The sequence below is a fragment of the Mesoplodon densirostris genome, chromosome 16 (genome assembly GCF_025265405.1).
Source record: "Mesoplodon densirostris isolate mMesDen1 chromosome 16, mMesDen1 primary haplotype, whole genome shotgun sequence".
Lineage (NCBI taxonomy): Eukaryota > Metazoa > Chordata > Mammalia > Artiodactyla > Ziphiidae > Mesoplodon > Mesoplodon densirostris.
Window position 1 is genome coordinate 5,692,894 of NC_082676.1, and position 22,028 is coordinate 5,714,921.

The following is a 22,028-nucleotide window of genomic DNA, read 5'->3' on the forward strand; positions in this document are numbered from 1 at the left end:
GCCCTCCACCGTAGGCCCTGAGCGCTTCCCCCCTTCCTGGCCCCTGGGCTTGGCTCCCTCACCAGTCAATCACTCCTGAGCTTGAACCCTCTAGAAAAAGTTTCTGGGCCTGCCCTCCTAAGAAAGCAAGAGGCATCACTGTGCTCCGTTGGGGAAGAGGCCTCACCACTTTTTGGGCTGGCGGCTTTCAGTGAGTTCTGCAAGATACAGCTCTGGTTCCAGTCTATTAAAAGGAAATGCCAATAACTTTTAAAACCTACCCCACCCGAATGCAAAAGTTGTCTTTGCTCATTAGGAAAACTCCAGGCATTACAGGGATATGTAGATATTTAAAGAACTAAAAATATTTGGGCGGGGGCCAGGGTGGGGAACTGACCGGGGTTCAGCTTAGACTCTTCCATTGTGTGACCCTAAGCAAGTGACCCCCTTGGCCACTTTCCGTGTCCGTAAAATGGGAATAATAATATTCCTGCCCCTCAGAGTAGGCGTCAGATTGCGTTCATGTTGGTAAGTTTCTGGCGCACGGTAAATAAGTACTTGTTAAATAAATGGAGACTTCGGGCAGGGTCTAGGAGAGGACACACCGAATTGCTGAGAGGATGTGGAGATGGGCCAGGGAGGGGGGCCTCTTACGTAATATTTTAATATCTTTTTAATTCCAGGAGAATGTGTTCTTGCAGCACTTCTGTAATTAAAACTTGAAATAAAAGTACACCCCCGCACTTCCTCCCCCGTCTTTAGAACTCCCGAGCCGTGCCCCTTCCCCGCCCCCCCCCCCCCCCCACCCAGCCGGTGGCCCCTGGGGCAGCAGACTGTTGGGTGTGGATTTGCTCCGGGCCCCGCCGGCTGGGAAGTTACGAGTCCCGGACACGTATTTACATGACAAGGGCTCCCGGGCGTTTCTCGGAGCCGTCCGGGGCGTGCCTACGCGAGTTCCAGTTTTCCCCAGTCTACCTCCTCTCGGTCGGGTTAAAGTGCGCGGGGGGCGCAGTGGGCTTGGGGCCTCCTGGGGCTGAAGATCTGGAGTCGGGGAGCTTACTGCGAAATCAGGTAATGGGTAACCTGGAGGGCTCCCCTCTTCCCGTAATTTCCCCTGCCCCGAGTCCCAGGGACATCGTGCTTCTCTGGGGGGTGGGGGGCAAGCTTCCCCCGCAAAGCCTCGGTCAAGGACCCCGGGGGACGGGTTGGGAGGAACGCACCCGCAATGGCTGGGACCCAATCCCGCTGCCCCGGGCCTGGTCTGTGCCGGGCAGAGCTTCCTAACTGACCCCCGTAGGGGAGGGGACGCTGCGCCCTTCCTTCGCCGCGCGGGTCCTGGGTCTACGCGGGCCGCCTTGCTCTGGCCCTTTAAGAGCCCGCCCCCTTCCCCGTCACCCCGCCCCGCGGCCCGGGGAAGGGGTGCGGGGGAACCTCGGCGGGGATTGGCGCAGCGCGCGCCCCCTCCCCGGCCCCCGCGCGGTGGGAACCGGCAGCCCCGTCTAGCGCTGACGTCAGACCGTCTGCCTGCCTCCGACCGCGGTCTCGGAGCGAAACCCGATCTCCTTGGACTTGAATGAGGAGGAGGCGGCGGCGGCGGCGGCGGAGGCGCTCGGCTGGGGGAAGCCAGCAGCGGAGGCTCAGCCCCGGCGGCAGCGCGCGCCCCGGCTGCCAGCCCATTTCCCGGACGCCACCCGCGGGCACTGCCGACGCCCCCGGGGCTGCGGAGGGGCAGCCGGGGGGCGCAGGGGAGCGCGGCCCCGAGCACTGAGTCCCGCGGCGCCCCGGGAACTTGGCGGCGCCCCGAGCCCGGCGAGCCGGGGCGCGCCTTCCCCGCCGCGCGCCTCCTGCATGCGGGGCCCGAGCGCCGGGCGCCGGCCGGAGCCCCCCCCGGCCGCCCCCGAGCCCCCTGCGCCCTGCGCCGCGCCGCCGCGCCGTCCATGCACCGCTTGATGGGGGTCAACAGCACCGCCGCAGCCGCCGCTGGGCAGCCCAATGTCTCCTGCACGTGCAACTGCAAACGCTCTTTGTTCCAGAGCATGGAGATCAGTGAGTGACCCCGCGCCCCCCTCCCCGGAAGCCCCGTCAGGCTCGGACCCCGAGTCGAGGCGCAAATGCGGGCGGGGGCCTGGGCCGTGCGCGCCCCCTCGGGCCGTGCGCCCCGCGCCCCGGCTGCGCCCGCCGCGCCCGGGGCGCGCCCTCCCGGCTCGCGGCAGCTGGCGGCCGTCCCGGCTTTGTCCCGCGGCGCTGCGAGCCTGGCACGGCCCCCGCTGCCCGCGCCCCGCCCGCCAGGACTCGGACCCGGGGCCGAGCTGCACAGAGGGCGGCGGGGCGCCCGGCGCGGGAGGGCTGGGGCTGGTGGATCCGTGAAGTTTCCATTTTATTTCCCTAAAGGGCAGTCGCGATGGAGCAATTAGGCCGGCTCTTTATCAACTTTGGCTTGGGGGCAGGGGGGTGTCAGGCGTGTGAGACACTGTCTGGCCTGCGCGGTGCCTGGGGCTCCGGGTGTGTGTGTGGAGTGTGCGTGGCTCTGTGGGTCTCGGTCTGTGTGAGTGGGTTTCCGTACGTCTGTGGAGTGTGCGTGTCTGGGTGTCTCGGTCTAGGTCTCGGCGTCCCTCTCTCTATGTCTGTGTGTCTGGCTCGCGGGCTGCCCCAGGAGTGTGTGTGCCCGAGTCTTCTTGGGTCTCTGGGTCTCTCTGTGTCCGGGTCTGGGTGCCTCGCTTGAGTGTGTGCATCTCTCTGGGGGTCTGGGGACCATTTGTGTCCAGGTGTCTGAATCCAGGGCTCAGCGCTGGCGGGTCTGGCGAACGTGGATCCTGAGTGTGTGTCATTGTGTGATTGTCTGTGTCCCCGACGCACCTATAAATAGCCTCTGTCTGGACAGCTTGGCTCAGTCTGGCTGGGACGGTGGTTACAAATGAGTCAAAGTTTGGGGCTGTCTGTGTTTGGGACTGCCTTGCTCTGAAAGGGGGAGGTGGACCAAGGGTGGGGAAGGGAGTGTTTGAAGCTTGGCGCTGACTCGCCCTATGCTCGGAGAAGTTGAGACAAATACGCCTGGACATCCGTCACACATAGCCCACCCAGGTGAACACTGGGATGGATGGGCATTTGACTGGCACCCCACAGGGGACTGACTGCCTTCTAGCCTATACCCCCTCCCCCAGCCCACCCTTTGGAGACCTCTTGTCTCTCGGAGCTTCAGTGTCCCCATGGTCTCCCCTAATCTCCCCAGGCGAGGGTGGCACACAGCCCTTCCCTGCTGGGGCCAGCCTTCTTCCATCTGGGACCAGGAGTCCAGAGGCAGCCGCCACCGAGCGAGGGCAGTCACTGGGTGACTCATAAGCCAGTTTCCGCAGGCGGCTGCCACAGTTTTCGACCCCATAGCCTGTACAGTGAGGCGCAAGGGGTAAAAATAACCCATGACCGGCCCTGCTGGGGCAGGCTGGCTGGCGTTGGTGGTGGGTCCTTCCATCTGCCGCTCCCCACTCCCTCCAGTCCTGGAATTGAAAGCCTTGCTCTCCCTCACCCCCACCCCCACCCCCCCCGCAGCTGCCTCTTGCCAGGCCAGCGAGATGCCAGGAGAACCTGCCCAGAGCCAGCGTTTGCGGAATTGAGTTGCATTAAACCAGATTGCTTCCCAAAGGCCCTTTGTGAACTCGGGAGGCTAATGAAATGCAGGAGGATATTATTAAAATATGTTCGCACATGTTTGGAGAGTCTCGCTGGTGCTAAGTGGATTGGTGCTCAAGTACTGTTGGTGCCTCATTCTCCCTCTCCTGTAAAACTGCCTTAGGGAACTCCCCGCACCCCGGTCCACATCGTCAGGTTGAACTTATCCATTATGAGGGCTGCGCGTGGCCGGACATTCTGCTCTTCTTTCTTTGTGTTCAGGACTTTTTAAAAAATTCATTTTTATTTCTGTGCCTTCTTGGGCTAATCAGCCCTGACAATATTTTGACCGACACCAAGAGGCCGTTAAGTCCGATGCCTGTTTTGACCGGTGTGCTTCAGCATCTGAGTGGGACCCTTGAGGTTATTAGTGCCTGGAACCCTGGCCTGCTCCAGCTGGCCCTGAGGTGGCCCATTAGTCATCATGCTCAGTGTATTTTTTACACACGGCCCTCTACTTCCTGGAAGAAAGCCCAGGGCAGGGAGGGAAGCGGTCTTTAAAGCGCAGGTATAATATAACAGTTTGTTGCGAGTGCTAATCAGATTTCCCGGAAACAGTCTGATGAGGACGCTTTAAAGGCCTGGAGTTTCTTTATACAAAAATAAGGAAGGAAGGAGGGAAGGGAAAATGGAAGGAAGAAAAGAAATGGGCAGTGGTCGCTGTGCATTTCTCATGATCTGAGCTGGGGGTTCCAGTAGAACATTAAAAGTTGGATTTGGAGTTGGTCTGCAGGGCAGTGTCCAGGTGGAGTTGGTCTGCAGGGCAGTGTCCAGGTGGCTCCTCTTTTAGAAAAGAAGAGATTGCCCTTGGTAGGTCCGTTAAGCCCCCTGGGCCTCAGTTTCCTCATCTGAAAAACGAGACCGTGATGGTTGAAATAAAAAACTCTACCGTCTTTCAAGACGAGACCTCTGCTCTCCAAAGCCTGGCTGGAGGCATCAGTGCCGGAAATGGCTTCCTGCCCCTCGAATAGTGCTGGGTCCTTGGTGTGGTCTTCAGTGGCCCCAAATATCAGACCTGGGTGGACCGTTGGCAAACTCGGGGTTCATACCCTCGATTTATAGATGAGGGCAAGTGGCAGTGGAAAGCCTTGTCCCAGGTCCCCAAGCGATGCTTGACTCAGACCCAGGGTTATTTCTCATGGAACGCACACACCATCTTGAAAATGGAACAGGGGCCCCAGAGTAGGTCCACCTTGAACTTGGGGGCCGGAGGAAATCAGCAACATCTCCTTTGCACCTGGAAGAATGGGAACTGGGTTGGCCCTGAGGAAGCCAGATACCTGGGATGGTCTTCACTTTGACAAGACACTGCCAAGACTCTCTAGGGGCCCCCATGTTTCCTGAGGGTCGAGGGGTGTGGGCTGCTGTCAGATGGGACTTTGCTGTTCTCAGAACTCACCCCACGGAAAAATACACCATTCTGGAAAAGAGCCAGGGTTCTGGGAATGGAAAACAACCAGCTCAAGTGACAGCCCACCGGAGATGACAGCCAGGGAGTTCGATGTGGCAACTTTTGAGGAAAGGATTCCTCTTGGCACACACATGTGCATTTTTCTTGGCATTCTTTGACCTCTTTTCAGTTCTGCTGCATCTCTTAGAAATTACCCCCTGTCTTTCTCCTCCAGCTTCTGCTTGAGACTTTTGGGGGCAGACAGATGCTAACCGTGCTTTCTGGACAGACCGAATTGTAGGGCCAGACAGCTGTTAGCTCCTGTGGCAGCATTTCTGGAGGGTCCTGGGAGGTGCCCCTGCCCTGGCTGCGCCCTGCACCTCTGCAGACACTGTCTATGGTGGTGGCTTTGTTTTTTAACACAACCGGAGCCATTGAGCCTCGGATTCCTCTTCTCCGACCTCTCCTCCGATTCCAAACAAATATCCCCACGCGCTAGAGACTCAGAAACTCATAGGAACCCAATTTTCTGGTGGTTTGTCTGGCACATGTGCTGTGCATGTGTAACACTGGAATCCAGGGTATGTCACCCTTGGCACTAGGACGCCTGGGCCAGATAAGTCCCTGTTGGGAGGGAAGGGAAGGTTGTCTTGTGTGTTGGCTATTTAGCAGCATCCCCGCCTCTACCCTCTAGGTGTCAGGAAGAGGATTGTACTCCCCCCAGCAAGTTGCAACAACCAAAAATGTCTCCAGACTTTGCCAGATGCCCTCTGAGGGGCACATTGTCCCTGGCTGAGAACTACCGTTTTAATCAGTTACTGGTTTTTCCAAGGGGGTGGGAGGGGGCGGGAGGGCAGATCTCAGTGGAGAGAAGACGATCCTCCGTTCCTTTCCAAAATCTGTCCCTGTAAACGCCCAAGGTGACACCTGCCACTCATCCACTTAGCCTTTATTGAGCGCCTCTTGTGTGCCACGCAGGGAGGATTGGGGCTCCTTCTTGATGAAATTTCCGGGTTTCGCCTTGGATTTGCATTTATTAGGAGGAAAGACTCGGGCACCCTTGAGAGCTGATATTTCAGGTTTCCGGTTAAACGATGGACATCCAGCCGGCACCAGCGTTTACCCCCGTGGACCCTCTCAGCTGGGACTTTTAACCCACATGTTTTCTGACTGTCCGGGTTTTAGGTTGAGGTGCCGTAGGAGGCTGAGTTTTGACTGGATCTCAGGTCAGGCCGTTGGCCACAGCTTCCCAGGAAGTCTGGGTTAAGCCAGCTACACCGCCCAGCACGTCTTGCGGGCAGGGGTGAGCTTAGTGTTTGTCAAGACACAGAATAACTAATGGCTTTTGTGCACACACGCATACACAGGCACACACATGCGTGTGCACACACACCCATGCCAACACACATGCACACGTATGGGCTCACACACTCAGCTGCTACCCCTTTCTACCTTTCCGGCCAGCTTCTCTCGAGGTTGGGAATGGTTACAGCTTCTTCTGGGCATGTGAGACAAATACAAAGGAAAAAAGTACGCACACACATACTCTCTCCCCTATAAGTTGTGCAAATGTATGCACTCTCCCTTTGAAAGAGAGGAAGGGAGATGGAGCTGTGTGTGAGGCTGCCTGGGAGAGGAGGCTGGCGGGGCGGGATGGCGGGGGCTGCTTACCTTGGGGACAGTGAGATGCACTTGAGCCCCAGTAACCCCAGAGCGGCCAGCTCAGGTGTGCCCAGGTACCACCTCCACGTACCTGCCCCACCTTGTCTCAGGGTTTTTAAACATCCATGGTTTGGTCAGTTGTTAAAACATAAGGAAGTGTTGGAGAGGAGGGCACGGGTTGGGGGCCCCAAGCCAGAGGGCCCGCGTGGCCTCGTCTCCAGGTGTCATCACCCAGAGAGAAGTTGGCAGGCAGCTGGGCACCTGGGGTCCCGCGCAGAGAGAAAGAGCTCTGACGCACTGAGTCTTGGAGACTGTACTCCTGCCAGCCTTGGGCTCTTGTATGGCACACGTGCTGTGGGGAGATCAAGGCCGAGGACACGTTCTGTGCTTTTTAAAAGGTGTCGCGTGCGTACCTGCGTGTGTGCGTGTGAAGATGCTTGGTTAGGGGTGGGGCTGGGCGCCACAGGCGCCACGTACCCCCTCCTCTTTGTGTGCCTGAGGAGCGGAGAGGACGTACCCCACTGCTCCGGGCCTTCCAGAGGCCAGCAGAGCATGGTTCAGGGTGGCAAACTCAGTGTCCTCTGTTTTGGAGGAGGGGGCGATGCAGAGAATGGTGGATGGAAGTCCTGCCTAAAGGGACCACTGCCACTGGGCTTGCCGTTGTCACGTGGGCCCTGTGAGGCCAGACCGCTCAGTTTCAGGGACCTGGACAGCTAGGTTTTGTTGTAGAACTCCTGGATTTTAAGTACTGGCAGTTCCTTCTTTTCTCACCTGCTCGCAGGTCCTCTCTCCCGAGGGCTGAAGTGGGTTAAGAGTGTGACCCAGGGCCAGAGGGATGGAAGCTCTTCCCCACTCCCAGACTTGCTGGCTGTGTCACCTTTCACTGTCACTTGGCCCACCTGTAGGACAGCAGCTCTGGTGTGCTGGGGTGTCGGGAGGATTCAAAGATGATTCTCGGGGAGTGTGGCCTGGTGTGTGCACGGCTCTGCGTTCATGGGAGTTGGTGGTGACAGTGGGGTGGACTAGGCCCAATGACCCACTTGTCCCGTCCCCTAGCGGTCACACTCTGGCACTCTGCCTGTTGAGAAGGACTTCAGAAGAGGGTTCCTCCACCCTGGGGCTGGGGTGCTGGCACTGGTTGGGGATGTTGGAACGAACAGGCCCATGTGGGTACCATGACCTTGAAAGTGGAGGTCATTGAATATTTGTGTGAGTTTCCTTGTCCCTGGCTGGCAAACCTCCAGCACATCCACCCTTGGCCCAGGAAGGCCCAGACATCTCTTAGGGTCCCCCGCTGGGTCACTGGAATCCAGAGCCTGCTTTGGAGGCAGAGACTGGGCTCTGGGGGTGGAGGGTATGTGGCCGTGAAGAAGTCAGCACCACCCTGACACCAGATACCCCACTGGGTCCATTCCTAAGACGGTTGGGAGCACACAGCCCAGAAACTCCGAATGGTTTGAGGCTCTCACTTTGAAAATTCATTTCCATTTTTAACACGTGAGGGTACAAGGGTGGAGGGTGAGCCATCAAAAAGAGACCCTCATCTTTTTTCCCCGGTGGGTTTCCCTTCTCCACCTCTGAGCACCCGCATCTTCGCTCCTGCCCTTCCACCTCCCCAGGTGGGCTGGACCCTCCATGAAGTCACGTCGACTTCACTTCCCTTTGGGTGGCACCACAAAGGCAAACCCTGACATCGCGGGGTCTTGCCAGGGCCTTGTCAGGCACTGGTAGAGGTGTCTGTCACCAAGCCGGGAAAGGTCCCAGAATGGCTTGCCGAGAGGAGCAGGGGCTTCAGCACCCTGGGGTGGGCTAAGAAAGGTTTGGGGCATCCCCAGGCTTTCCAGGAGCCACAGAACAGCTTCTGTCTTCTGTTTCCAGGGTGACTGCTGGGTTTTTGTTTCCACTGCCTTTCCTAGTTGGATATGAAGAGCTTATTATGTGCCAGGCACTAGTGACGCATTTTTCTCAATCTTCAAAACAACTCTGTGAGAGAGCTGTTGCTATCACCAATTTGCAGATGCAAAAACGGGATCAGAGAGGGCAAGACACTTGCTCCGGGTCACACAGCCAGGAACTGATGCTCTGTTGGGACTCACACCTCCGCTCCCTGACCCCACAGCCCATGCTCCCGTGATTTCTTCCCCATGACACCACACCGACTCCCATTCATCAGGGAAAAGCACTAACAACTCTCAGAGCATGCAGTCGGACAGCACACTGGCTGACTTTCAGTGGAAAGGTCTCCCCCAGACATGTGTCCCCGCATCAGGCTGTCTCTGTCTCCTGCTCCTTCCTGTACCCCCAAACCGCCACCATCCGATCCTGGGGCAGGGGCTTGCTAAGTGGCCCAGGGCTGTTCCTGGAGGGACCATAGCTTAGCTTTCCTAGGATTTCCAGGCCGTCCGGGGTCTGAGCACTGCCAGCCTTCTGGCCAGGGTGAGATGATGAAGATCTGGACTTCATGGGGGACCTACGAGGGGCAGAGCATCCCCCAGGGGCTGAGTAATTCAGCACTTCATCCTGCACCGAGGGTGCTGTTCCAAGTGCTGTTCTGGGCACCGCAGAACATCAGGGGACAACTACATAGATAAACCTACCCTCCGAGGGCTGCCGTTGTAGTAAGGACGGGGACAAGAAAGTGAGTTCATTTCGGGGAGGAGGGCGGAGAGGAAACCGAAACAGGGGCGACCTCAAAGCCTCTTTCGGGGAGGCCCCCGGGCTCCCAGACTGGTCATTGTGTTTGGGCTCCAAGAGCACCCTGTGGGTCTCTTTCCAGACCTATCACGTGGCATTGAATATTGTGTAATGAGTTGTGTCGTCTCTCTTCCCTCTGGTCGCTGAGAGGTTGGGGTCCATTTTGTTCATTATATCCCCGAGCCTGGTTGGTACCTTGTGTATGAGGGGCAAGGAAGTGGGCAGGGCGGGCCGGCAGGCTCCTAGAAGACTCCAGGCAGGACAGGAGGTGGTCAGGATATAGACTTGGAAAACCATCCTTTCGGGGGTCCCTCCTGAGCTTCCCCGCTTGCCCCTCTGCAAAACAGAGAGGACATTAACACCTGCTGCATAGCTTGTCAAGACAATTGCCCAGCAATGAAGAGCACCTCGGGCACAAAACATTTTGAATGCTCCAGTGCCCTTTCCACTGTTTGGGGCAGGAAGCTGTGCCTCAGCCTCCTCCCCACCTCCCCCTCGGCGGCAGGTACCGAAACCCACGCAGAAAGGGGTCTCTCAGTGTCACTTTAGTGCCACCAAGAGCTTAGAAATGACACAGGTGCATCGCCGGGCCCGCCCCTCGCCCCCAAAAGGGGGATTTCTAGGGCGATTCTTTTCTTCACACAGTTGTTTCAGACTTGGAGTGTTTTTTGATTGCTCTGTCCATTTGTCACCCCCAGTGGAGCTGGCGTCTGCTCGGATGTGACAGTGAGACCCACAGTTTGCAAGGAGTTAGGCAGCTACTGTGACTCACCTTCCGAGGTAACCAGGTGGTGATCGGATCTTCCTGACGTTCCGCAAAGTCTGATATGTATTTGTTTTTCACTGGAGTGGGAGGGGGGAGGAAGGGGGTGGTCACTTGGCTTAGAATCGGTGCCTCTGCAATGCACTTGTAGGATGTTGAAAGCATTGGGAAATGTGGAGTCTGATTTTCTTTACCTTCAGATGTATTTTAACTATAGTCATTTATTATTGCATTCGGTGGTTTTGGGAAGTGGTTCTCCTGGCAGAAAAGAGGATTTTAATTATTTGGTAACAAGTGTAAAATCCCAGGGGCTCTGGGATCTGAATGTTGGGTAAAGTTCGCTTCTGGCTTCCTTGAGTCACAGCTCTTAAAGTTACACTGCCCTCTGGAAACGTCTCCTGGTGCCCCACGCCTGGCACCAGCGCTGGGCTCCCCGGGGCTGGACAGATACAACTTAAACCACTGAATAGTCATATGAGTTCAGGACACCAACTTGCCTTTGATGTTTGGAGAAACGGTCCCATATCTTCTATCCCTAATATGGACTTCGGTGGTGATGGGGCTGGGGGCAGCTGTGCCAGGTTCTACTTAGGATGCGTACAACTTTTGCAGGATCTTGGCACAGAGTAGATGTTCAGTAAACAATGAAGCAGTGAGTGAAAGAGTGGATTTATGGTGTTCCTTCATCACCCCCGTGGCTGCTGGGAGCATGCACTGAGGTCCTGTAACTGCTGGCATTTGATCTGTCACCTTCTATCATCGCTGTCACGCTTCAGGGATAGGAGGGTCTCTGTAGGTCCTTAAGGTCTGCAGGAGCTGATGTTTCCATCCCTGGCTTTGCGGTTGCGGGCAAAAGTGACAGATCCAGCTGCGGATCTGTGTGGGTGTCAGTGGTTAAGAATACAGAAATATGTGCTTTAATATGTAAAACCACATATCATTGGGTATAAAAAATACATACATATATAGACTTATATTTATAATATAAAATATGCAGAATAGTTTAAGACGTGTGCATTCCACCCAAGGCTAGGAGACCTCTCTGAGGTCCCCCGACTGGAGGCCACAGCGGGAACCACATCCCCATCCCCCTGCAGGTGTGCTTTGCCCCGGGCTCCCCCAGGGAGGTGAAATCAGGGTTCCCAGGCTCTGTCCTCAGAAGCAATAGAAACGAGCAGCTCAGTCAGTTTTCCTGCACATTTTGGGCAAAGCAAACTGCCCTTTCCCAGAAGAGGTTTTCTCAGCCCCGCTGGTCTTGGGTACCTGGTTGCTGACTGCTCATCTGAAGTAGCTTCCGCAAGACGGCCCCACCACCCACCTTGCCTCGCTTTGCCCGAGAGGGTCCAGGCAGCTGCTGGTAAGTGGGGCTGCCCTAGAGCGTCAGCCAGGCGCGAGCTCAGTTTTGTTCTCGCTTATGTCACTTTGCCCACCAGGGTCAGACATTCCTGACGGGGATGCTTTCAGACTGTGCTAAAGCTGCCCTATAATGTTCAAATGCCTGGCCAGCAAGCGTCAACCCAAGCCCTGTGGGGTGATTCGTCCCAGAGGCCACATTTCCATTGGGGAGGCTCAGAATTTGCACGTGGCCGTAGCAAGCGCTGTTTCTTCATCTGCCTAAGCTTTATAGCAGGTAGAGTGGCTTTGCTCTGATATCCCCCCAGTGGACGTCAGTTGAGAGATGGTGGAAGAGTCTGGTGGTTGTAGGTAATGTATTTCAAAATCCCGATCACAGAAGGGAGAATCTGTGTGGCCTATTATGGTTGCTGCACTTCAGGAATAAAGTATAAAAGTCAATACCAAGACGTTTAGTAAAACTAAGTGCGTACATGCTTACTTCCTTTACATAGCTCACGTGGCTACACAGAAAGACTTCATCAAGGTCTTAAGTAACCCTCGAAAAGGACGTAGAAAGTGAAGGAGGCAGGGAGGGTCCCTTCAGCCTGGGGAGCCCTGCAGGAATTTGGTATCTGCCCTTGCCCCAGTGTGCGAATTCCCAAGTCTGAGAATTCAGGCTGAGGTCCTGTAGCTGGTCACGGGTCTGATTGCCTTCCTGAAAATAATTTAGTTGGTAATAATTCTGTAAACCTATGAATCAACTTTGCGCAAACACCCTGAGTAATTTCTTTGTTCTTTTCTTTCTACTTTGTCAATTGGTGTCTGTAGAAGCCAAAGGTTTGGTCCTGGGGACGGCATGATTCATTTATTGGTGTCTCTACTGCCCGGTTATTGTCCAGTCATTTCAGGACCCAGTCGCGGTGAGCCAGGAATGATTCATACGGGGCTGAGGTGAGCAGCCGATGGGGGTCACAGCCACAGGGGAAACAATTTTTTCTAATCTGTTTATGGTATGGGAGAAAGAGGTGGCTGTATCGACATGATGGAAAGGGTGTCAGTGACATCGGTGAGTCTAACCGATGAAATAACACCGACCAGCCCTTTGAACACCCCTCCATTTGCTGCTGTCGGTCGTCCTGATGGACCACAGCTAAATGCACTCCTGTCTCGGGTGTATCTCTCCTGTGTTTGTGGATCCCAATCTCTGAGCAGGCTGACATGTAGGGACACCCCCAGTCAAACCTAGAGCAGAGTTTCAACCCAAAAGCCACAAATGCAGAGAACATTGCCTTTTAAAAAAGTCTATCCACTAGGCTCACCACGGGATAGTTCAAATATCCAGGCTTAAGGGTCAGGGATCACTCCCGTCCCCTCTCATTTCTCTTAGATGTTTGCAGTTGTCAAGTCTCTGCATTAATCTGTAGTGTGTGGGGACTTACACGTGGAGCTGCTAATTTTGTCTAATTTTATTAGTTACTTTTCGCCCTAAATAAAATTGTCACCGTCCTCCCATCTAGAGGGTAATTAGAGTCGCCTGCTACATGGCGCAGAGGTGTAATTATGAGCCCAGCTTCCAATCATCCACATAAATCTAGGCCCTGCCTGCAAGTGCATAATCCAGAAGTTGCTTATGTTTAGTTAAGGAATATTTCTTCCTGTGGCCATTTCCCTTCTGAAGTCTCCTAGTCTGGTTGACTCTCCATCTGTGTGACTTACTCCACTGTATCCTGTCCTCCACATCACTGAATAAGGTCCTGGCTCAGGTATCTGTGGATCCCCAGCTCCTGTAACTCTTTAGTTAGAGGAGAATTTAGCTGGTACTTATGGAGCCACTTTGTGACTTTCAAAGTGTGGATCAGGGATGAGTGCGTGGCATTTGGGCCAGCACTCCCCTTGCTGCCCGTGACAGACATTGCTAATCGATCCCAGCATGGGACAGTGGCAAGGGCTGCAGAACTCCTGGAGGGGGAGGGACTGCTCCTGCATGCAGCCACCGGGACTCCCCATCTGCTCGTCATGTCACATGGAGGCCCTTGGGCTGCCTGACAAGTCGGGGACAAGTCCCTACTATGAGTTCTAAGGCTGTGCCACCACTCTGATATGACCCAGGCCCCAGCTTCAGCTGTCAGGCCTGGGTCCCTCCCAATCCTCTGGGCTCATTCACGGTGAGATCTGGAGTAAGCCCCCTACCCATGTTACTCTCAGCCCCCCATTATTACTTCATTTGTCTTTCTTTAAAATCGGGGTCACCAACTCAAATGTCACAGAAGCCTCCATTTTTACCTGGGATGCATGTTGCGGCGTTCTTTTGCAGTCTAGTGAGAATGAGCTCTGAACCCTCTCCTGGAATAGACCCAGGTGAGTGGGGGTGGGCTTCAGGAAGAAGAGGAAGAAAGGGGAGAAGCTGGGCCGTCAGTATTCGGGCAGTGAGCCCCCAGTGTCCAGCAACTTTGTCTGTTTCCTTGATGATTGCCTTAGTGGCATCGTGGCTTTTCGAACCCCGGCCATTCCTGCCAGCAGTCACAGACGCTCACCAAGCACCGTGTACGCCCTCGGGGCAACCCCGTTGGCACAGGAGGAAGCAGAGCTAAGGCACATGCCAGGGGGCGGAGATCACCAGCCAGCAGCAGAGCAGGATTTGAACTTGGGCTGCGGGACTCCGAAGTCTGTGCTTTGCCCGCCGTCCCCCTGGCTTCAGAACCGCCTGTCACCCGTGTAAGGCGTGGCCGACTCCAGGCCTCTCCGCCTTTGCCCTCGGGCTTTCGCAGCTGGGCCTGCGTCCTGTTCAGCCCTCCTGCACACGCTCCCCTTGGAATGGTCACCGGCGACGATCCCGAGGCTCCGTGCCAGGGAGAGCAGGAATCCGTCCCGTGTCGGGTTGCAGCCGACGGGAGAAAAGGGTCATGGTGACCTATGGGGCGCTGGGCAGGGCCTGGGCTCCCCAAGAGGGGTGCCTCGGGAGACGGCGCAAGGAGAGGGTCCAGAGAGCATTAGGACTGAGGTGCCTCTCCAGCCTCCTTCTCAACAGCCTTTCTCCATCCTGCTAGACATGGAAGCCCCGGGGGGTCTGCAACCCTGACCCTCAGGCGCACCCCAAGGCAGGAGTGGGGCTTCTTAAAGCTCCCCGGCTAATCCCAGGGTGCGGCTGGGGTTAAGCCCCGCTGGGCTGGCCCCCACCCCATGCCTACAGATGGAGAAACTGAGATTCAGTCGAGAGAAAGGAGGAAATCCGGGCCAGTTTTCAGCCTGAAGCCTTTCTGTGGCTAATCAGAGCGCTGCCACCAATAACGTCGTCATCGTAAGGACAGCAGGCCGACGGGACTCCGTGCGAGCCAGGCCGGAGCTCACGCTTGCACGCGTCACTGTGCGCTGGGCAGCAGGACCGTGGGGCCCGTGAGCCCTGGCGTCGGCCTCATCTTCCAGCGCCCGCCCTGTCCTTCCAGGCCATGTGCTCGAGTGGCCGAGCGACCCTTGAGGCCTCTGCCAGCTGCGGTGCAGGGGGATGGCCTGGGGTCTGGTGGGTGGAGTGGCCGCCTGGGGCCTGTAAGTTACCGTCCAGTTCAGGGAATGGTAGGGGCACCCGGTTTCACCAGGATCAGGCTGGGCACCCAGCGTCCTGGCTTCCTCTTCTGCTCGCTGTGGCTGCCGGACACGCCTTAAACCCACCCTTCAGCTTGAGCTGCCCCTACCTTTGCCTTCTGGGTTCTTGGCTACCAACGTGTGGCTTTCTGCTTCACCAGGGGTGGCACGTCTCTTCTTGAAGGGTATCTTTCCCAGGGGCTGGAAGGGAGAATCACACAGAGGCGGGAATAGGGCACCGGTGGGCTTGCAGTTGAAGGCGGCATGTTCCAGACACAAGATTTTCTCATCACTGAAGCCCCCGATGAGCCCTGCTCCTACCTCTCCCCCTACCATTTCTTTCCTTCCCCTCCCTTCTTAATTTTTTTTTTTTTTTTTTTTTTTGGCGGTACGCGGGCCTCACTGCTGCGGCCTCTCCCGATGCGGAGCACAGGCTCCGGACGTGCAGGCTCAGCGGCCATGGCTCACGGGCCCAGCCGCTCCGCGGCATGTGGGATCTTCCCGGACCGGGGCACGAACCCGTGTCCCCTGCATCGGCAGGCAGACTCTCAACCACTGCGCCACCAGGGAGGCCCCTCCCTTCTTAATTCTGTTCTCTGTAAAGAGGGCTTAATTGAACCCTGAGGCCCTTGTGAGAAGGAAGGCCTGGCAAAGGCCCAGTCAGACCCCACCAGCTGTCCCTTCCCCTCCCTTCAGTCGTTAAACTTCCTCCTGGAACCTGCACTTCCCCTGCTGTGATGTGTCTATTGAGGTATAATTCATAGACAGAAAGTGCACAGACGTCAGGGTGCACTGTGATGAGTTTTGGCACGTGTCTGTGCATGTTACCAGTGCCCAGATAGAGGCGAGGGACCTTCCGTCTCAGCACCCGGCCCGCGGCCCCTCCCAGGCTGTACCTGCCCCACCCTGCCCCTCACCGAGGCAGTCACTGCAGATTCAATCACAGAATCTCAGAGACTGAAATTTAATCTCAAATTTAATCTCAGAGATTAAATTTTCTGAGTGGAGAACTTTGCATAAATGGAGTCACGCTGTATGTTCACTCTTTTTTTTTTTTTTTTTTTTTTTGCGGTACGCGGGCCTCTCACTGTTGTGGCCTCTCCCGTTGCGGAGCACAGGCTCCAGACGCGCAGGCTCAGCAGCCATGGCTCATGGGCCCAGCTGCTCCGCGGCAATGTGGGATCTTCCCGGACCGGGGCACGAACCCGTGTCCCCTGCATCGGCAAGCGGACTCTCAACCACTGTGCCACTAGGGAAGCCCCTGTATGTTCACTCTTTTTGTTTGGCTTCTTTCACTCAGCCTCCTGACTTTGAGATCCATCCGTGTTGTGTGTCTCAGTAGTGATTCCTTTTTATTTCTGAGCGGCATTCAGTTGTGTGGATGAACCACAGGGCTGCCATTCAAACAGGGAAAAGCCCCGTAAAAGGGGCAAGTGGACCCAGAGGAATGACTATCTTAAGGGTGGAATTCCAGACGCCTTCGTGGGGAAGAGGTTTTATAACCTGAATCTGAGCCCCATAAACGGGCACTTGGGGCCTGGGCATCTGTCCAGCCCTAGCCAGGGAGACTCAGGGTGGTGGCAGAGGCTTTGGAAACTCAGCAGGCTACACCTCTGCCGCCACCTGGCACGGCCCCGCCAGCTACTGATGCCAGCCCGCCAGCCCGCCTCACCTGGCCCGCATTCCTTTGCAGGGAATGAGGATGTGGGTGACCCCAGACAGGTATGAATCATGTCTGGGGGAGGTGGTTACTTAAGCAGAGAGCACCCAGGCTGAGTTCCTGCCAGCTGACGGATGGCTTGGACCTCGGGATGGAGCTGTATGTCCTGGGGCTTGGGGCATGCCTCACTGGAGAGTGTGGAGCTGGCAGACGGGGTGTCCGACACGGGGACTCGAGCATTCCCTGAAGAAGAAAAGGATACCCACAGAGTGGCTTCAGAGGCAGAGTGCCAGTTCAGAATCGTGGCTACGTCACTTAGCAGCTTTGTGGCCGCCAGGCCTCAGTTCTTCGTCTGTAAAATGGAGATGTTAGTAAGTGTTCTGAATTTTGGGGGCTGTGTGTGAGAACACGTAGCTCACTCCAGGTATTTAGTGAATGCCAGGCACCGCGCTACATGCAGTTTTGCAGGAGCTGCCGTCACTAGATCTGTTTTTCAGACGGGCAGACTGAGGCTCAGAGGACAGAAGTCACTTGCCCAACGGCACCCGCAGACAATTGGCCGAGCTGGATCTGGAACCCCTTGACACCACTTGGGTCCTAACCACCTGACCTTGTAAGTTCAAAGAAATCGACAGACCCAAAGCAAACTGGCAGCCCATGAGAAAAGTTTAGATGGCATGTGGACGGGTATTTCATATTTAATAGTTATATTCTTAGGTTAATGTATGTTAAATGTAAATAAGGAAGAACGGAATAAGCAAATACAGCACATCATTGATTTCATGAGTATTGTTTAAAACAAGGCTAAGTAGTAAAACTGAGTCGATTGAATTTTTTTTTTTGCGGTACGCGGGCCTCTCACTGTTGTGGCCTCTCCCGTTGCGGAGCACAGGCTCCGGACGCACAGGCTCAGCGGCCATGGCTCATGGGCCTAGCTGCTCCGCGGCATGTGGGATCTTCCCGGACTGGGGCACGAACCTGTCCCCTGCATCGGCAGGTGGACTCTCAACCACTGCGCCACCAGGGAAGCCCTGAATATTTATTTTTTAAAAATATCAAGGAATTTAAATTCCTTTAACAGGGTATTTGGAAATGGCAAAGGTCAGGAAGGCTGGTTGATGTGATGTTTAAGATGCGCGCCCCAAGGAGTCCTCGGGGGTCTTTAATAAGCAATTACAGACTCACGGCACCTCCTGCAGAGTAGAAGCACTTTGCTCTTTGCCCCTCTAAGGTCACCCGGCCGTTTGAAGGTCAGGGTCAACTCAGTTCTAATGAGATCTAGGTCACGGGGTCGTGTCATGGGCGGGAACCCGAGGGGAAGGTTCATGGGTAGAGAGTTATGGATGGAAGGGAAACTCTCATCCTTCCCCCAGACAGACAGCTCCGAGCAGCTTCCGGCAGGTGACGGGCTCCAGCTTTATCCTCAGGAAGGTGCTAGTGGGGAGAAGCAAACCCATTGCCCCACCAGATCTCAGGGCCACCACGTGGTTTGCAAAGGAGTGGCCTGGGGCCGGGGTGTCCACAACCCACCCCGCACAGCTGTGTGTCATCCGGATCTCGGTGTGTGTTTGAATCAAGATTTCTATGTTCTTTCTTTGTAATGGGAAAAATCTCCTTAACTTAATTGCCCTACGCTGCCTGAAATGATTTGATGTTTTGCAGAATAGATCTGTGATTTATTACGTAGCCTCCTAATGCACATTTTTGGCTCTGGGGAGAGGGAGACACAGCGGGAAGAAAGGGAAGTGCAGGGCCCGGTGGGTCCAGCTCCGGCCGGGGCCTCGTGGCGGGTGTGGGTTCCTGATGGGCCCCTGCCATCTGCTGGACACTCTGCCCTCTGGCTGAGACGCCCCCAGCATCACCTGGTCACTGCTGGGACACGTCCCATCGTTCGGGGAAGTTCTGCCACCTGTCTGGCTTGGGGTTTGGCAGCGCTGTGCTTATTTATTTCTACTATTTTCCAAAGAGTTTGCATGTGGAAATCCCCTAGCGGTCCAGTGGTTAAGACTCCGCGCTTCCACTGCAGGAGGCGTGGGTTCCATCCCTGGTCGGGGAACCAAGATCCCACCTTGCCACGTGTTGCGCGGCCAAAAAAAAAGAAAAAAACCAATCAATCAATCAGTGTTAAAAAAAGAAAAAAAAACAGTTTGCATGTGACAGACGGTGGCGGGGGCTGTTTGAAGACCCCACGTGAGACTAGAATTGAGCCTCTTAGTGGTGTCAAGGCTCCCTGGGGGCCCGACCCCGTGAGGCTGCTGTAGCTGGGGTGTGAGCTAGGCTGCTTCCCAGAGAGCCCCTGACTCAGAGACCTTCCCGCACCCGGACCCCAGGTCTCAGATCCTGGGCCTGGGTCTGGTCCTAAAGAACTGAGAGGAAGGGGCAAGCAGGTGGCCCCTTGAACCCACTGACCCGACCCGTGGAGCAGCGGAGAGCACATGGCCCTGGTCCCTGCCCTCCCTGCTCATCTGGGGCCCGCCTCGTCCCTGACTACCTGTCTAGGAATTTTTATTGCAGCCCACAGAGGCATTGCAGCTTGGCTGGAATGTGAAAGATCCTGGCGTGCAGCGGGCGGGCATCTGTACGTCCTGGCCCCTGGGCGGGAACGCAGGGGCGGAGGCACCCGGCCCGCTCACAGGTGAGCACGGCCGGCGTGGTACCGCTGCTTCGGGCCCCATCTGGCCTTTGTGCTGCCTCTTTGGGCCCTGATTCCCTTCTGGGTAGATGTTGCTTTGACCATTTCCCCCGAGACCTCAAACCACAGCAAGGACTAAATCAACAGTTGATTATGACCAAGCGTGAAAGCGGGAAACTAGTGCTAAGAGTTACAGCACTTAGGCAGCCGCACTGTGTCCCCAGGAACGCGGCCCGGGACTCTCCCTGTGATGTGGGATCCTCCCGGCGCCCCTGGCAGGCAGGAAGACGATCATTAGTCCCCGTGTACAGACGCACAGGTGCTGAGGTCGAGAGGGCACCGGGCTTCGGGCTTGTGGCTGCTGAGGGGCAGGGCCGGGACCTGAACCCCAGCAGCCTGGCTTCAGCTCCGCTTATTTATCCGTGTGGGCTACGGACTCGGCCAAGGGACAGTTATGGCCCCTTGTGGATCTCATCAGCCTTGCCGGTCAGCACTAGGAAGGAGGGATGGTGGCTTGGGGTGCCCAGAGCTCGACCTTTTCCCTCCACCCTGGAGAGTGTCCAGGTGAGGCGGCAGTGGACAGAGGGGCCCCAGACTCCAGGCTTCCGCAGGCCACCCTGCCAGTGGGTGCCGGGCTAGCGGTGCCAGCCGGCGTGGGAGAGCCGTCCTGCGTCTGCTGCATCTGGCAGCCTCAGCCCTCGAGGAATTCCTCCTGCGGCCAGGAGTGGCCATGTCATGCCCTGCCGGCCACAAGCCAGGTGGAGCCCGGGCTTCTCTGAGCGAGCAGAGGAGGGGGCTTCTGGGGGGCAGGCCCAGGCCCTTTCTCCTGGCCGCCCCGTGGTTATCCACCGCGCCCCCATGATTCCACGGGCACATCGGATCTGCCCTGAAGCGGCAGCAGAGCAGCATTTGGAGTCCTCGGTGAGGCCAGGCCCAGCATGCAGGGAGTGAGTGGTCACTGAGGACCCAGACCCAAGGAGCGGAAGGCATGGGTCTGACCGCCGCAGCGTAGGAGAGGGTCCTCGGGGCAGCTCCCGCTCTCGGAGCTTCTGCTTCCTCCTCTGCTCAGTGGGGGTGGTGAGAGTCACCCACGTTATGGGGTCGTGGTGAGGATTACAGGAGAGAAGACATGCTTAGCCGAGCGATGGGCGCCTCGTAGATGCTTCGGAAATGCAGCCTCTTCTGTGGTTTAAGACGTGGCCAGTATTGAGGGAGAGATGGCTACACCAGCCCCAGGACCTGCCTGTGAGAAGGGAGGGGAGAGTGACGTGGAAGCCCTTGGCTCCGGTGGGGAAAGTTAGACAGGACCTTGAGGCATGAGTAGGAGTTCTACCCAGGGAGAGGTTTCTCCCGTGAGGTACCAGCCCCTCCCAGGCACACTCAGGGTTGTGTTCACCCCATTCGCCAGAGGAAGGAGAGGCACAGTTGTCCGCGGCCGTGCAGTCGGGGCGGCACCAGCGAGGTGAGTCTGGGCCCCTGTGTTGTATGTGTGTCAGGACAAAACCTAGACCAGGAGACGTGGACCTGGCCCCAGCTTGCTCTGCAGCCTCAGGCCGGTTTCTTCCCTGCTCTGGGAGGGTGGAGGGTGTGGGCATCTGCCCATCTCCACTCTGACCTTGTAGTTTTCCACAGCAGAGGAGTGATTTCTTTGGGGGGAAAGTTCGCCCTTCCCCCACCCCTGAGGGGCCAGGAGAGGAGTTCTGGGGGATGGGAGGAGCTGTTGCCTTAAGGGGGGCCTCTCCAGACCCTGCCCGTGGGCCTGCCAGCCTGGGCTCCCCCAGTACCTCCTTCACCTTCGCGCCTACCAGCCCAGAGACCCTTGATGACTCAGCCCTGCAGCACCGCTGGGGACCTTGACCCTCCTGAATCCGCCCCTTCCCCTACAGAGCCTGCCCAGGGCTCCTGACCGGTGCCCCACTCAGGGCATCTGTGGGGCATCCATCTGTGGATGCAAGAGCCCTTGGCCCATCCTAGGGGTGCTGGAAGGCTGGATGGGGTGGGTGTGTCATCTGTAATTTCGTGCTCATTTAGAAACCTTACGGATGGGTAGTTTGCCTGAATATTTCATTCCTTCATTCGTGAATTCATTTGACACATTTACTGAGCACCTACTATATGTTGGGCCTAAAGCTCTGGAAGTTCACAGCCATGAAAAAGGCAGACTCACTTGAGTGGGGCAGACAGGAAGTAAGGAAACCAATGCAAGTGTAACAAAGTCCCACAGGAAAAGGGAGAGGTGGGCCGGGGGGCCGGGACCGTCTTTCTCTGTTTCCTCTGCTTTTCCATCAGCCTTGTAAACTGGGGTTATCCCGTGGGACCAGTGCAGCCCGTTTTATCACATGCATTTGTTCTTAACTCAGATACGGAGCTGAAAAAGAGGAACTTTGCGACTTTCCCTCTGGGGCACTGATCCAGAAACCTGGGGTGGGCCAGGAATCAGCATTTTTATAGGTTTTCTTGTAGGAGATACAGATTCAAGAACGCAGAGTCCTGGATTCTTATCAGCTGGGGCCCCAGCAATGCTGGCATCCAGGGCCCATCCCCAGGGGTTCTAGTGGGTCAGGGCTGGCCTTGAAGCCTTTGTCCCCTCTCTGAGGTTTCCTAGAACAGATAGATGCCAGGCAGTGGAGTCACAGGGCTAACCTGTGTGCTTGTTTTTCAAGCTTCT

At 56.4% G+C, this 22,028-nt stretch overlaps 1 protein-coding gene across 2 annotated transcripts in view; it reads left to right on the top strand.

The window, feature by feature from the left end:
- Positions 1-860: 860 nt before the first annotated feature.
- Positions 861-22,028, top strand: part of PMEPA1 (prostate transmembrane protein, androgen induced 1) — a 58,922-nt gene continuing 37,754 nt past the window's right edge. Inside the window, exon 1 of one of the 2 annotated variants that reach the window (XM_060120640.1) lies at positions 861-1,050. Coding sequence is in view for 1 of the 2 variants with exons in the window: in XM_060120639.1 (XP_059976622.1) it covers positions 1,917-2,025 (109 nt within the window). In the remaining variant the exon portion in view is untranslated. Of the gene's footprint in view, positions 1,051-1,486; positions 2,026-22,028 lie in introns of those variants that run through there. The other variant, XM_060120639.1, reaches the window with a different exon arrangement.